Consider the following 15,077-nt stretch of genomic DNA (forward strand, 5'->3'; position numbering starts at 1 on the left):
GGATTATGAGAGGCTCTCTCTTTTTTTTGGCTGCGCCGCAGGGCAGTGGGATCTTAGTTCCCCGACCAGGGATCGAAACCACACCCCCTGCAGTGGAAGCACGGAGTCTTAACCACTGGACCACCAGGGAAGTCCTGAGAGCCTCTCTGTTTTTAATTTGTTTCAAATTTTTTTTTTTACAGTGAACAGCTATTATTTTCATACTCAAAAAAACCAATTAAGATGTTTTCATGAAAATGTATTATGAATATTTCTAGATAACAAGATGAAAAACAGCATCATGAAATGCTTTCCTTCCCAATTACCCTGAACCACAGAATCAACTGCAGGGACGGATGGGCTGCCCATCTCCTACCACTGGCCCATCATGCTCGATCTACATTAAACTTACAAAGAAAGAAGCAAGCGACATTTAGGTCTTTTAACTAAAGAGGTTGAGAGCTGTCCTTCATACCCACCTGACCCTACAAGTCAGGCAGGACTCAACACATTCACACCTCTCTCTGAAGACCAACCCTATGTCCAGTGACATTTCCACAATTTCTGCAGTGTTCAGAGTCCATCCCACCCACCACATTCAAGAAAACCCAGTTCCGTGTTGCTATTCTTAAGACATTTCATTAGAATGCAAATTCTTCAAGATCAGGGACTGCTGCCTTCTCTATTTTTACCTAGAGTGCCAATGTAGTATGGCCTAGAATGCAAACATTGTTTAATAAACACTTCCTGAATGAACAAAGCAATTTTAAAAGGGACAGCACCCTGGAAGAGAACTCAGGAGCTCCCAACCTGTTGTGGTGACCACCTTCTGCACAAGGACTCCCGCACGTTGCAGGTAGTTGATTGGGAAGTTCATAGCTGGATTTGTGCTGGAGGCAGAGCTTACACTACCTCCCAGTGGGACATGCCGTGGCATCATGGGGATCGGGGTGGACTGTACAGGGCGAACACTGGCCACAGGCTTCTCATCACTCTTCAGTGTTGGCTGCCTGGGAGAGAAAGAGAAGCACACTAAGGAAGTTTGGCAGAACAGCCCTTACTTACCTTTCTGCAAAGACTGCTGAGCCTCTCCAGACTTCCCCATTCTACAGCCTCAGATGCTGCTGAGAGAAGGATCAAAAGAACCTGCAGGGTATGGTAAATTCAAAAGGAGACTAGAGGCAGGGCTGAGACAGAGAGGAGACAGAGACAGCAAGGGATAAAGCCTCTCAGAGTCTAATAAGAATCAGATGTCAGTGGAATAATGCCTTTTTGGAAATGTGAGGTGACATCTGCTCCTCTAGAATTTGGACTGTCTACATACATTAGGAATTCGTCCTTGGAAGGAATTCGTCCTTGGATCAGGTAGAGGCAAAGAGGCATTAAGTGGGGAGAAGTTCTTCAGAACACGGTGCATACTAATTTGAAAATAAATGGGTGGAATTTTCCCACTAACCCAAGAAAATAGGGCCATGTGATGTCACATGTTCTGGTGATCTTGAGACCATCTATCCAGCTTTAACCATCATTACCCTCTGAAACCTCAAGTTTCAATAAGTAATGCAGACACCTCTCTCCTCTGTATTACTTTTCAATGGACTTCTCCCAGGGCCAATCCCCAAAGTGCCCCTATAGTCACAGCCACCACAAAAGCAGCAGCAGGCAAAACGCCGTGCACAGAAGTTGGGCTTCTAAATGGCACATAGCCATGGCCAGCCTGAGCACTGGTTGTGCATCTCTTACTACCAAAGTGCCAAATGTTATCCTGTGGTCAATGATGCATTCCTCACTTTTCACCTTCCTTTCAACTGGATGTTGGTACCTGAAGAAAGCTACTCCTTATTTAAGGTTTTTGAAATTAAGCCCCTGTCTCTAAGCTTTCTGAAGTCTGCATCTTTGGTCTTTAGTTCTGAGAAAGAGAGCCTCTTGGACTGGTATGCTCTTCGTCATCTGACTGAAGACTGGCACATAAAAGAACACACCACTGCTGTTGGAGTAGGTCTGCATGTCTCCTCAGTCACACTGCTCTCAGGTTGCCTTTGGGCAACCCCTGGGGCCCTGTGGATGCCATCACTCCCAGATAGGCCAGGTAGCACAGCAAGCTCACCAGGATCTGGGACCCACTTCCACAATGCCTGCCCAGGGTGGCTATGCAGGAGCTGGGGGCCCTGCTCAGATGTCAATGGGACTCTTCTCAGGATAAGAAGTCAGAAGGGTAACAGGAATCTAGCCTAAGCCCCATACTCTGCAGGGGCTAAGGCTAGGAATTTGGGTGGAAAGGCCTCCTCACATGTACCCAGACAGGATAAGGAATCAGCAGGATCACAGGATGGCTCATCAAATGCTGTGAGAGGCCGATGCCTCCCACAGGGCCAGAGTTGGGCCAGAAAAGGAGCTGAAATCTCCTCACAGCCCAGCCCATTTGTCACATCTTCCCTCCATATGGCTTTTCTCCTACTGGGTTCAGACTTAGTCCATTCCTGCTATTACAAGGAAAAGCCCAGAAAAGAGATAAAAGGGGTGGACGACAAGAGGAGAACATACTCAGGCAACAGTATCTTGGAAAATGACACAGAAATAAAGTTTGAAGGCTTTGAAACATAGCAATTTTCTACTTGAAAGCATCTTATACATAAAAAGTAGCAAATTTACTCACTAAAATTTAGTCTTACATAAAATCTTACATGGCTTCAGCTCCTTTAGAAGCTCATTTGACAAGTTTGTTTTTTTTTTTAAACATGGAATAGTCAAAAGAAACAATTCTTAAATCTATCCCTCTCAAAATAATTATCTTTAATTCAAGATAATCAAACAATGTAAAAATGCAAACCAGGCAATCAGGAAGCTGATCTGATAAAGGCTATGAGGCACTTTGTCTTGTAATGAGGAAAGAAAAAACACAGATACTATTCTATAATTTCCTACAAAGAGCTTTTCTCCCGCCTAGCAATTGGCTTCCATGCTTTTCCTATTCTTAATAGTTCTGGAAGCTGTACTCAAGAAAAAGATTTTTTGCTCAGGAATAAGGCAGACACAGAATGAAATTCCATTAGGAACAGCAGAATTCCCTGACTACAATCCAAGACCCATAGAAGACCTGGCCTTCACTCTTGAACTTCGCTGCTAAGTGAGGGCTAGCACCAAGGTGCTGCAGATAGGAAGCAGCTGTGTGGGAGGGCTGGGCATTTGTGTTATGGGAAGCTGCATCTCCTCGGGAGTCCAGAGGGACTCTCCTGAGTCACAAGGCCAGCAGCTCACTCTTCCAGCCAGAGCTGCTTAAAACACCAGGGCTGCTGAACTGCTTCAGCACCTCATCCAAGAGCAGAACCTCTCAGTTCACAGCAGCCAAAGAGCAAGTTGTAGGGTCTCCCTTTATTTAAAAAAGGAACCAGTTGAAAGGCTTGGCCCTGGCCCAGCAGCAAACCTTCCTCCCTTTTCAGTGACTCACCAGTTTCTCTGACTGAAGGCAGGGATGCTGGTCAGGCTCTGGTCACTGGCGGGGTAATACTGCGCATATGATGGGCGGGTGTAGGGGACCGATGTACGTTTGTCTTCCTCATAGCTTTTCTTTGCTGCTTTTTTCTCAGCTTTGGTCAGCTTGTGATCCTTTCGGTTAAGGAGCAATGACTCATGCTCAAAAGGCTCCTGGGGACACAGGAGGATGTTGATTTAATTACCAGTCTTTGTGACGTACAATAAGCCTTACTTTGAAACCAAGAAATGGCTGGCTGTCTCCAGTATTTAGCAAAGAGCCTGCTCTCAGACAGACAGGCGGGTTTACTGTCTTCCTGTCAGGAGCATAAATTCTCAACTCTAACCTAGCACCAGCTTTAGACAACCTAAGTCTGCCTTCCATATCAAAAGAATGGGAGAGTTCAGAGAATTACCAGACTATATTTTCAGAACTTTCCCCCCTCTCTTTCTGCTAGGAAAACTCACAATGGCCAAATTATTCTCATGACTGAGCTCACACTCCTAGGATGAGACTAGGATAGGATAGGTGGTTTGGAGAGGGGAGGGGGACTGTCTGCGGCAAGGAAAAGAAGCAGCTAAATTCAAGTCATCTGCGTGAAACAAAACTTTGGATGAAGGAAACAAGCTTGCCAGACAAGCCTCCCTCAGTGGAGAGTGCAGTACTGGGACACATGCATACCAGGGTCTTACCTTGGTGATGAGGTGAGGGTATTTCAGACAGGCAAGTTGCAGGACTGGCTCCTTGATCCCCTTTATGTTCAAGGATGCTTGGGGAGCTGGCTCCTTCTCAACAAAGTGCAGTAGGTTCTCCACCTCCTTTCGAGTAAAGTTCAGCATTGGATTGAGATCATCCACGACCCGATCTAGAAGGGAGAAGACATGGAGAAAGTCAGTTCACAGCAAAGAAAACTGCAAAAGCACAGCTACAAATATTGGAAGAAAGGTTGTGGGTGGCATAATTGTCACTAATATCTAAACCACCTCAGGCCACCCCATATCTGAAAGTCAAAGAGCAGGTCTGAGGCCCTCATGAAACAGAAATATGTTAAGAGAAAACTACATAACCAGCTCAGCTCTTATTAAACCCATCTTCAACAATATGAGGTAAATTCCCTCTTAAGCAATTATTTGAATCAGAATGAGATGGAAGGAACTGCTAGCTTTCTATGACTGAAAGCCTGTCTGTGTTTCTACATCCTGCCCCCCGGGGTCCCCTCCCACCCTTGATACAATTAGAATGGTAGCCTGTATAAATGTGCCTCTTCTGAGCCTGGAAGATGGCCCACCTGACATGCCCTGCTTGGAAATCTGACGGTCATAGATCTTCTTTTCGAGGGTGAAATCAGCCACAAGGCGATAGATGTGACAGGGCTTTTTCTGGCCGTAACGGTATACCCGACATACTGCCTGAGCATCATGGCAAGGGTTCCAGGAAGCATCAAACACCACCACTCGGTTGGCACCAATCAGATTCACGCCCAAGCACCCAGCCCTTTAAAACACAAGCCAATAATCACAGAACCTTTAGTTTTAAAGATAGTTTTCAAATTGGTTTCACCCTCTGTGACTCCTACCCCAATATCGTGCTCTTTATCCTAAGCAGAATATACTGAATGATTCTGCTAATGAACAGTGCATTCCTCAAGCACGGAAAAGTATGCCCTGAAAGTCCAACATGGAAGTACCTACCAGCTCAGAAAGAAAACACACTCTCCCATCCCTCTGTGATGAGTAAAGGCCCACATCTTGGCCCCAGAGTGATGTCACTGGGTGAGGGGAAATGTCTGCGTACCAATGTTTCTGATGTGTTTAGTCTAACAGCTTAGGAGAATGACTGGTTCATACCCTATCGAGGGCGTTCTGATGGCAGAAGGCAGAACAGCCTTCAAGTCGCTTGGCATGAGACAAATAATGCCATCAGCCTTTTATAGTTATATTACATTTTCTACTTACTAAAGCACTTTCACATTCATCACATCATCTAAGCCTCAGAACCGTCCTGACAGAAAAGCTAATTATGACCATTGTGAATGAAGGTCTCAGAGAAATTCATGACACTATCATAACTGCCCTTCTAACACAATTTCTTTCTGGGGTCCCCTCTCTGACCTCAAAAACAAGTCACAAACCTGAGGAGATCTCTTCCGACAGAACTTGGACAAGGCTTTGCGGTACCTGCCCATGTAGCCAAATGCCCTGAATGCAGTCCTCTGACCTCTCCTCTCAGGATCTACTCACCTTGTGGAGAGAAGGAACAGCCAGGTGGTGAGGTTGCTGGGATCATTGAACTGATTAATGAGCCGCTCCCTCTCAAAGGCAGGGGTGCTACCATCTAGCCCTAGGACAGAAGGAAACACACAAGAAATGGACAGATGAGGGCAGGGGTACACAGCAAAATCAATGGGCAAACGTGTTTAAAACAAAACAAACACACACAACAGTGCTCAGATTCCACACCCTGGACATTCTGTGGGGATCTACCATGAGACCCAGGCATCTATAATTTTAAAATACCCCCAAGTGATTCACATGTGCAACAAAGACTATAAACTGTGTTTTTCCCTTTAGTATCTTGGGTCAATTCTAAGGCCAAGGTTCCTAGACTTCAGAGTGCAAAAGAATCGCCCTGGTTAAGGAAGCCTGATAAACACTGGCTTAAGGTAACTGCTCTGCCTCAGTCCTGTGAATCTTAGTGACTTCAAAAGGACCAAGGGTTTTGTGTTTTATATGGATGATGTTCCTCCACCACGCAGGAATCCACATTGTTAACAAGCTCCTAAGGCTAAGAAGTTGCTCTAAGGAGACATAAAAAAAATAGAACTGGAGCAGTGGGATGGGACATATGAGTGAAAAGAGGGAAGCTCGAAAGAAAGAGAAAAGGTAAGCTTCAGTTAAGAAGCATGAATAAGGGAAGAGGGGCGGCATTTGCCACCTATAGTAAAGCAGAGAAAAGGGCAAAGCTAAGGGTATGAAATACTACATGGAGAACTGAATTACTACCAATGTAGGAAGCATTAGTTTAATTGCCTGGTATTAGAGGCTCCCTCAATCAACACCCCAACCTACCTTTCAACTTGAGTTCCCACAATTTCCAAGCACAAAAAAGCTCAGCACTGACTCATTGGGCAAGCCTATAGTCAACACAAGGATCCAGGCTAGCTCCTGTGCTGGAGTCTCATCACCACCCCCTGAACCTCCATTTCTCTAAATCTTTCCTTTAGCCAGGGCTTCTCAACAAGAAGATTTCCCCACCCTACTACCCCACAGGGAACATTTGGCAATATTTGGAGATGGTTTGGGTTGTTATAACTGTGTGGATGCTACTGCCATCTAGTGAGTAGAGAACAGAGATGCTGCTAAACATCCTACAATGCAAAGGACAGCCCCCTACAACAAAGAATTAACTGGCCCAAATGTCAATATCTGGTCAATAAGTCCCTGAAGTCACTATTTCTCAACTTTTTTTTTTCATTACCACCCCATTAAGGAGGCTTTTTACACATTTTTTCCCAATCACCATGCCCTCCATAAAATTTTAACACTACAGATATACTGTATATGTTTACTCATTATACACATATTTGTGCTTTATACTTTCAGAAAGTTAAGATTTTTTTGTCTCCTCGAGAACCAATTTTCACCCCCTTAGGGACACCATCTCTCCCAATTCGAATACATGATCTAGGCTGTGTTCACTTTGTTCCTTCTGCCTAAGATGATCTTTGGGCCACACCAGCTCTGTATATCCAAATTCTCCCCATCTCTGCAAGTCTAGTACAAGTTCCACCTCCTCCAGGAAGCCTTCTCCAACCGTCCTCACCATGATGATTCTGTCCTCCTTAGAACCACCATGAGGGCAATCAATCAGTGCTACTTTGAATCTGTCCTTGAGTTGCTGCACCTCGGATGATGACAAGGCATATGTCTTCTACATCTCTGCACTCCCCCTATCTGGCTTAAGCTCCCCAGCCCAGGACAGTGCCTCACACAAAGCAGCTCGCTCTTAGTGTCTCTCTGCTCCTTAGTCAATCACAGATATTCCTGTTCATGTGATGGTGAATGGAGTAGGAGAAGAGAGAACGAGAGAGAGGGAAAGGAAACCCTTAGGCAGACCTTGCCAAGGCTCCAGGAAGAAAGCAGCAATGAACTCACGGAAGTAGCTGACGTTTCGAACCCACTTCTGTACTCCTTGCCCCTCAGCACCAGGTAGACAGGGAGCTTCTCGTTTCCCTAGGAACTCCTCGATTAAAGCCAAGGTGGAAAGGCTCTGGCTGAAAGGGACACATTTGGTTCAGAAGGCTCCTGGACCTAAGGGAATCTTGTTACCCAATAGGCCCACCTCAATAGGCTCCCCTCTGACAGCGGGAGCTCCCACATCCTACTCCCCACAAAGAACCACCCTAGCTCATAAGGGAGTAGAGTCATCCACACACTTATTACCACCACCCTACTAAAAAATTCTCTATCCTATTACTTCCTTGATTGAAAAATTCTGAGATTTAGCTCAGTGCAGAGTAACAAATAGCATCAGCATTAAAAACCAACACTGCATGAATATGTATTAGATCTAATTATAGGCCACAGGCAATATTATGGATCTTACTAAGGAGATAGATCATTTAGTTGCTTCCAAGTTATGCAGAGAGCCAGTCCATAAAAGCAGTGGAACACTAGGCTCTCCCTAAGTTATAATCACTGCTTTCCTCTCAAAGTATCTTACACATGGGAACCCTCACTCTGAGACTCCCAAGCCAGGCTCCTGCCACTTAGCTCTCACTGGAGCATAATCTAGTCGGAACAAAGGAGAAGCAATCTACTTTACGTCTGTTTCCCTGAGGAGTGAGGCCTTGATGGGACTCAAAGCTCTGGCAAGACTGAGAATGTGACTTGGAAAAAAAACATCATTTATTTGGCCTTATATACAAAGCTTAGAAAAAGAAAAAAAAAAAAAAAAAAAGGCTGGGGAGGCATAGACACAGTTTAGACCAGGGGTCAGCAAATGTTTTCTGTAAAGGGCCAGAGAGTAAATATTTTTAGGCTTTGCAGACCACACACAGTCTCTGCTGCATATGCTTCTCTTTTTTTAATTTTTATTTAAAAATTTTTTTATTTTATTTTTTTTGGCCGCACCCTGCGGCTTACGGGATCTTAGTTCCCTGACCAGGGATTGAACCCGTGTCCCCCGCAGTGGGATCTCAAGAGTCCTAACCACTGGACCACCAGGGAATTCCCTGCATATGCTTCTTTAAAAAAACAAAAAAACTCTTTTCAAATGTAAAAACTAGCTCTCAGGCTGTACAAAAACAGGCCACAGGTCATATTTGGCCTGTGCCACAATCTGAAGGATTAGACTGTGATCTCCAATGTTAGCCTAAGGTTTCAAATTGTTCTCTGCAGACAAATTGCACTGGATAAAAAAAGAAACTCTAAGAAAGAGAAGAAATGCAAGAAGGTCCTCACAAGAAGCACTGGTTGCAGAGGCATGGAGATAAAAGGGGGCTGGTGCAACCCCGGATGGTCTCAGTCTGCAGGGGTTGTATCACTCTTTACCAAAGACACACACTCGGCAATTTCTCGTCCTACCTGAACACAAGGATCTTGTCTCCAAGCTTCACACTTTCCTCAATCAGGTGGAAAAGCAGTACCATCTTGGGAGAGTTCTCTAAGACACCAGTCTGATAATTAGTCAAAAGATCCTTGGCCTATAGGAGAGGAAATGAGGCAGCTTGGAGCAGGTCCATGGCCAGATTACTAGAAATAGAATTCTCTCCCTCAAAGGCAGCAGCTCCCGGGCAACCTTAATAGTTCCCTGCAGACCTTAACAGTACAGTGCACTGCGCAAGCCCCACCCTCTCCCCACGAAAGCTTTGCACGATCCCTTCTCAGCACTGGTTTATGGCCACAAAAGTATCTGCTTGACTCACCCATTCATATGTGACAATGTTGTTGCCTCGCTCCTGGAAAGGGTTAAAGCCAACCCCTTGTAGGAACTTGCTATTGGTCGCCTCTCCCATTGAGGCGCTGTCCTCACCCTTGCCTTTTGTTCCGTGTGAAGGGCAGCGGGCACTAGTCCCTGCTGAACCAAGCTCTTCCACGTCTAAGTCTTGCTCATTGGCCAGGTTCTCCTTCTGAAGGGCTTCGTACAGCACGTCGGGGTGATTCCAGATCTGAGGTTCAAGTTAAAGGGGAGGAAGCATAGGGCAGAGAACAATCTAAGGGTGTCCCAGGGAGTCTGGAAACATGCAGTTATTCAAACACACACCTCCCACAGCACACAGTCACACCAAAAATTAATGTCTCCCCAACCCCCTCATGGTCAAAGAGCCTGCACATTCATTTTCACTAACCAACTCTGATTGCCATGATACATGAATGGGAGAATTCACACCAGGAGGCATGCCAGTATGATTGGTACACAACCAAAAAGGCTGTGTCACAAGTCTTGCATTCTTATTTAAGCAAGAACACGAACATTCCTGTTTCACCATGTGGCTACAGTCAACTACTGTATGAAACTATGAAACAAGACCAATCTCTCCCTATGGACAAATGTATCTAACTTACAGATGATCAACCGTAAGTCATTTCAGGGACTATTCCTGGCAGGAGTTGAGAATTCCAGGGGAAAGAGGGGTGGGGGGGGATGGGAAGGGTATGTTTGCACCGCAGCATCCTCAAGACCATGTCTGCTTTAGCTTCCTTGCCCTGGTCTAGGACTGTGGGTACAAAAGAAATATTTTGAAACCCATCTGTCCCCAGACACACACCTTCAGCTGACTTATTAAAGCAGTGCTCAATTGGAAATAATATCCAACAGGTTGGTTGAGAGCTGTCAAAGAAACAGATCCTTCGTGAGGCAACAGAGAGCATCTGGCCAGGTCAAAGACAAGTCAGGGTTCATCAACCTATTCACGAGGCTCAGTGCTAAAGACACCTAGGCCTTGCTGTCCCCAAACCATCTCAAGCATTATCAGAATGAAAGAGATCTTGATCTGATTAAATACAGAATCAAATGGAAGGTATCCCTAATAATGTGTCTATGCTATATATTTCTTGAATCCTGATTACGCTAGCAGTCAAAAATTTTGTCCCACGATGTTCCACCATCACTCCATTTCTCAGGTGAAAAAAATCAGTGAGAAAGGAAGTGACTTCTCAAGTTTGGTATAACAAGTTGCACATTTGCAAGGGCACCATTTACATTATAGTCTATGAGTGGCACTCCCGGGAACTGTCTCGCCTTGGAGCTCTCAATTCAGTGAACTTCTTCCTTTATCAAGGACTCCCAGCAGGAACAACTCCCTTGGGACCATGAGCATCCTTAGTCTGTATCTTAGTATTCCCTGAGGCCTCAACACACCTTGCAGCAGACACAGAAAGCCTTGAGGGGGTTCAGCCCCAGCCAGCCGCTGCTACCACAGTCCCGGAAGCGGTCCATGAACTGTGTATACAAATCTCGCTGGATCTTAGAGAGTCGCACCAGGATCACATTTTCTTCCTTGGCAGGGAGATGAATCTTCAGCACAGTGTGGCCTCTCCTACAAAGGTACAGATCAGAATTGACAAGGCAGTGTGTCCAGGAGGGGTCAGTGCAGGATAAAAACAGAACCCTGCATTTCTGCCACACCGCCTTCTTTAGGATCTCAACATTCACAGCAGCCTTACCATAATGCGGATTGGCTCAGCAACCATCAAGAAACTTATTTTGAGTATAAAAACTAAAGCAAAGAGGCAGAGTGACCTGGGAACTCCAGGTTCTTACCCTAATCTAGGGCTGCTTCTCTAAGCTTTCTCCACACATGCCATCTTAACAAGGAAAAACAACGGGATGCTTCAGACTGGCCTAACCTACATCTTCTAAGATGCTGAAACTGGTGAAGTCATACCCCTGAGAACCACCACTTTATTCTTTCACTCAAGTCATTAGAATGGTAGCTGTCTCCTGCTTCTCTCAGCAAGTAAGGCAGATATCCCTAGTAACCTCAAAGATTAACTTCTGAGAAAAGCACTTCTGCACCAGACTTACAGAGATTGAAATATTGGATATCCACCGTCTGCTAACTATTCAGGAAAAGCTATTCAGTAAAAGGAAAGTTTTACTATTGCCCTACTAGAAAGGGGCCCTCCCACTGTAACCACCTTTCCCCTTCAGGAAAGCCTTGTCATGTCTATTCCACCAGGGCTCTCCAAGGATTTAGAAAACAGAGCCCTCAGTATGGCTCACCTCTGCACAAAGCCCTCCAGGAGGCTGTGCAGGACATGGCTCCGGTACCGCATGAGGCGGACATCCTGAGGCGTGCTGTCAATACACTGTCCATTCAGGATGGGGCGCTCAAACATGTTGCTGAACTCCTGCCGGGTGCCAAGGAAGTCTGGGCGCACAAAGTCCACCATGCACCAGTACTCGATGAGGTTGTTCTGCAGGGGGTATCCGGTCAGCACCACCCGGCGGCGAGAGCGAATGTTCTTCAGGGCCTGTGAGGTGCTGGCCTGGCAGTTTTTGATGCGGTGTCCCTCGTCACAGATTACCACATCAGGGCCAGGGCGGCATAAGGCCTTCTCAAACTCTAGGGAGGGAAGAGGATCCGAAGTAAGAGGGTGAGAGGGCCTGCTCTTAGTCAACAATATGAGAAGTAGGGGTGCACCCTGGAGGAGACAGAAGAAATGAAGGAAGCAGGAAAGCAAGAGTCAGCCCCCATTGGTGAAAGGGAGCCAGCCATTCAAGCTCCTGTGCATTTGGTGTGACACATTAACCTGGCCTATTGACTCTTGCAGTAAATATCCCTTTTCCCTCTTTCCTTTCCTTAATTTTTTTCCCTTTAGGCTAAGAGTAAAACTGACTTGCATTCCTAGGGCTTATACCAACTAGGTAGCAGACAGCATGACTTTACAGAGTACCAGCCTAGGATTAAAAATGAGTCTGGATGATATTGATGGGAATGATCCAGACACTTCCACTGGCTCTCACCATTGTCTTGGTGCCATCTGAGAGCTGGCTGGTGGGAACTAACTAAAGGACAAGGTCTTCCTGGAGTTACTCGCCAGTCAACGCTAAATGGCAAATTCAGCCACAGAAGCAAACCTAAAAAACAGAATCTCATAGATGAAGAGATCTATAAAATGAAACAGCCTCTGAACCTTAAAAAAAATTTTCTTCCCCAAATAGACCAAGGCCCCACAGAAGAGGGAACAGAACTAGAACTATGAGAAGAATGGCTTTCACCAAAAAACAAGAAAATTGGGATAAAATCTTCTTTTATAAATTCACAAACAACATTATTACTACTCTGTATATTAGCGATTTAAATACTTTATATTTTCTTAATGCTATCTCACAACATCTCTGGGAAGTGGTGAAGGGAGCAGTTACTCTTCTAACTGTTCTATGAAAGACACAGGGGAGTCTCCCCCATGCCAGCCTGTGGCCTGGCCTACCCAGAATTCCACTGCCCGCAGAGAAAGCATTACCTTCTGAGAGCCAGTGCAGGTCATCCCACCTACCTCAGGAACCAGGATTTCTGGTTCATGTCAATACAACTCACATCAATAATGCTTCCCATTTGACTAGGTGCTATAGCAGACACTATTTCTTTTCCCCTGGATCACCCTTTAGAGTATTCCCAGAGAGGCTGCCCACCTCTTCGAAACTCCTGCTGTCGATCTTCCTCATCCAGATCAATGATGACCGGGTGAGAACGTTTCTTGGTTTTCTTCGGTCTACCTGTGGCAAAGGATTTCTTCAGGGTGAGGAGTCTGTACATTTCGTACCCCATCAGCAGCACCCCACCTTCTGACACCCAATCAGCCATCACTTTAGCACGAGCTGCCATTGTCCTGCAAGAGTGAACAGAAAGAAAATATTATTGCTTCCCCTGCTCCCCAGGAAAAACTCCTCACAGTCAAAGCTGTGTTCATGTACATTCAGAAGTCCTTATTGCCAAAGAGTTCATGTGGCAGCATCACAGGGCTGGCCAGCTGCCCAAGGACTTTCCCACCATTCTAGAGACACTAATTGCACTAAGGATGGACTGGTTCACTGATGATGGTTAAATAACAAAAAACAGAAATTCAACGGCACAAGACAAGCACAAGTGACAACCTCCCCGGATGTACATTCATGACTACAATTCTACATTTGAGGGCGAATTTCAAGTTATTCCCATAATGAATACAAAGTAGTAAAAGCAAGGGCAACATTCTGCCTTTCACCTGCCCAGGCCCTCGTGAATAAAGAGCCAAGGACGCACAGTAAAGGAAAAAGAACAGCAGAGACCGGATGCCACTCAGCACAGTTCCTCTACTCCTAAACAATTGAGCCCTGGCTGTATTTCATTAACTGCTGTGTGGACTGACAGTCCTGAAATCTAGGAAAGAGCAGGTGATCAGCCACCTGTGGGGCCACTCATAGTCTCCTCATTTTGACGTGTGTGACCAAACATCACAAAAGGTGGCCTCTGCAGAAAAGAAAGTCTACCTTCTCAATTATCCATATCAACGAGAGGAAAGGGTAGCATGGATTGCTGGCTTGGATCAAGAAATAGCTTTAGGGCTTCCCTGGTGGCGCAGTGGTTGAGAATCCGCCTGCCAATGCAGGGGACACGGGTTCGAGCCCTGGTCTGGGAAGATCCCACATGCCATGGAGCAACTAAGCCCGTGCACCACAACTACTGAGCCTGCGCTCTAGAGCCCGTGAGCCACAACTGCTGAGCCCATGTGCCGCAACTACCGAAGCCCGCACTCCGCAACAAGAGTAGCCACCGCAATGAGAAGCCCACACACCACAACGAAGAATAGCCCTTGCTCGCCGCAACTAGAGAAGGCCTGCGCACAGCAACGAAGACCCAAGCCAGCCAAAAGTAAATAAATAAAATAAATAAAAATTTTAAAATAATAATAAAAAAATAAAAGGAAAGGGGCAGAGAGGAGAGGGCAGGACACCTACTTGTGCTCATCATTCAAGATGTGAACTTTAAAGAACCGAGGCTGGACTTCTTCAGGCTTGTTGTCAGCTGGAAGGGCTTCAGGAGCTGGGAGCCACATGTTGAACTCTGCCAGCCAGTTCTGAAGAGTATTAACCTTCAGAAAGTCAAGTCCAAAAAGAGAGTTTTAGGGAACAAGCTCAGAGCTGAGCTCATAAGGCTTTTTAGTGCCCAGTAAGGCATTACTCCAGAGCTCTGAAGAGGGGTGACCAAGTGGTGCCTTCCCAAACACTTACCGGCACAATGGCAAGGACGGTTTTGGCTGGCGTGTGGCGGAAGAGGACATCGATGAAGGAGATCACTTGCAAAGTTTTCCCCAGTCCCATGCTGTGGGCCAGGATACAGCCAAAGCCACTACTGGTCTTAAATCGCTCCAAGGACTCAACCAGGTTATCATACAGGAACCGGATCCCACCAATCTGACAGGGAACAAACACAAACAAATATCTTTGGCTGGCAAAGACCAGGGGTCTAGTTTACTTACTTTGGAACTAGTCAGAATTAAGTAAATGAGCAGACATTGTACCAGACAGCTGGTGTGGATGGCTACAGAAGTTTCCCTGAACCCTGACTAGTTTATTGGCTGGTGACGTTCTTCTCGGAGAAAACACAGAAAAGCATTCACCTGGTACAGTGGCCCATCTG

General features: G+C 45.9%; 1 protein-coding gene across 11 annotated transcripts in view; it reads right to left on the reverse strand.

The window, feature by feature from the left end:
• Nucleotides 1-15,077, reverse strand: part of RAD54L2 (RAD54 like 2) — a 98,680-nt gene that overhangs the window by 10,679 nt on the left and 72,924 nt on the right. For all 11 annotated transcript variants that reach the window (XM_082348142.1, XM_082348147.1, XM_082348141.1 and 8 more), the window contains 13 exons: nucleotides 14,669-14,851; nucleotides 14,396-14,529; nucleotides 13,091-13,287; nucleotides 11,678-12,020; nucleotides 10,814-10,991; nucleotides 9,378-9,620; nucleotides 9,037-9,155; nucleotides 7,606-7,724; nucleotides 5,692-5,791; nucleotides 4,740-4,945; nucleotides 4,144-4,316; nucleotides 3,428-3,624; nucleotides 790-989 (listed from right to left, as the gene is read on the reverse strand). In XM_082348142.1, coding sequence (XP_082204268.1) covers nucleotides 790-989; nucleotides 3,428-3,624; nucleotides 4,144-4,316; nucleotides 4,740-4,945; nucleotides 5,692-5,791; nucleotides 7,606-7,724; nucleotides 9,037-9,155; nucleotides 9,378-9,620; nucleotides 10,814-10,991; nucleotides 11,678-12,020; nucleotides 13,091-13,287; nucleotides 14,396-14,529; nucleotides 14,669-14,851 — 2,392 coding nt within the window. The remainder of the gene's footprint in view (nucleotides 1-789; nucleotides 990-3,427; nucleotides 3,625-4,143; nucleotides 4,317-4,739; nucleotides 4,946-5,691; nucleotides 5,792-7,605; nucleotides 7,725-9,036; nucleotides 9,156-9,377; nucleotides 9,621-10,813; nucleotides 10,992-11,677; nucleotides 12,021-13,090; nucleotides 13,288-14,395; nucleotides 14,530-14,668; nucleotides 14,852-15,077) is intronic.

Source organism: Balaenoptera borealis, assembly GCF_965194805.1.
Source record: "Balaenoptera borealis genome assembly, chromosome: 12".
Classification (NCBI taxonomy): domain Eukaryota; kingdom Metazoa; phylum Chordata; class Mammalia; order Artiodactyla; family Balaenopteridae; genus Balaenoptera; species Balaenoptera borealis.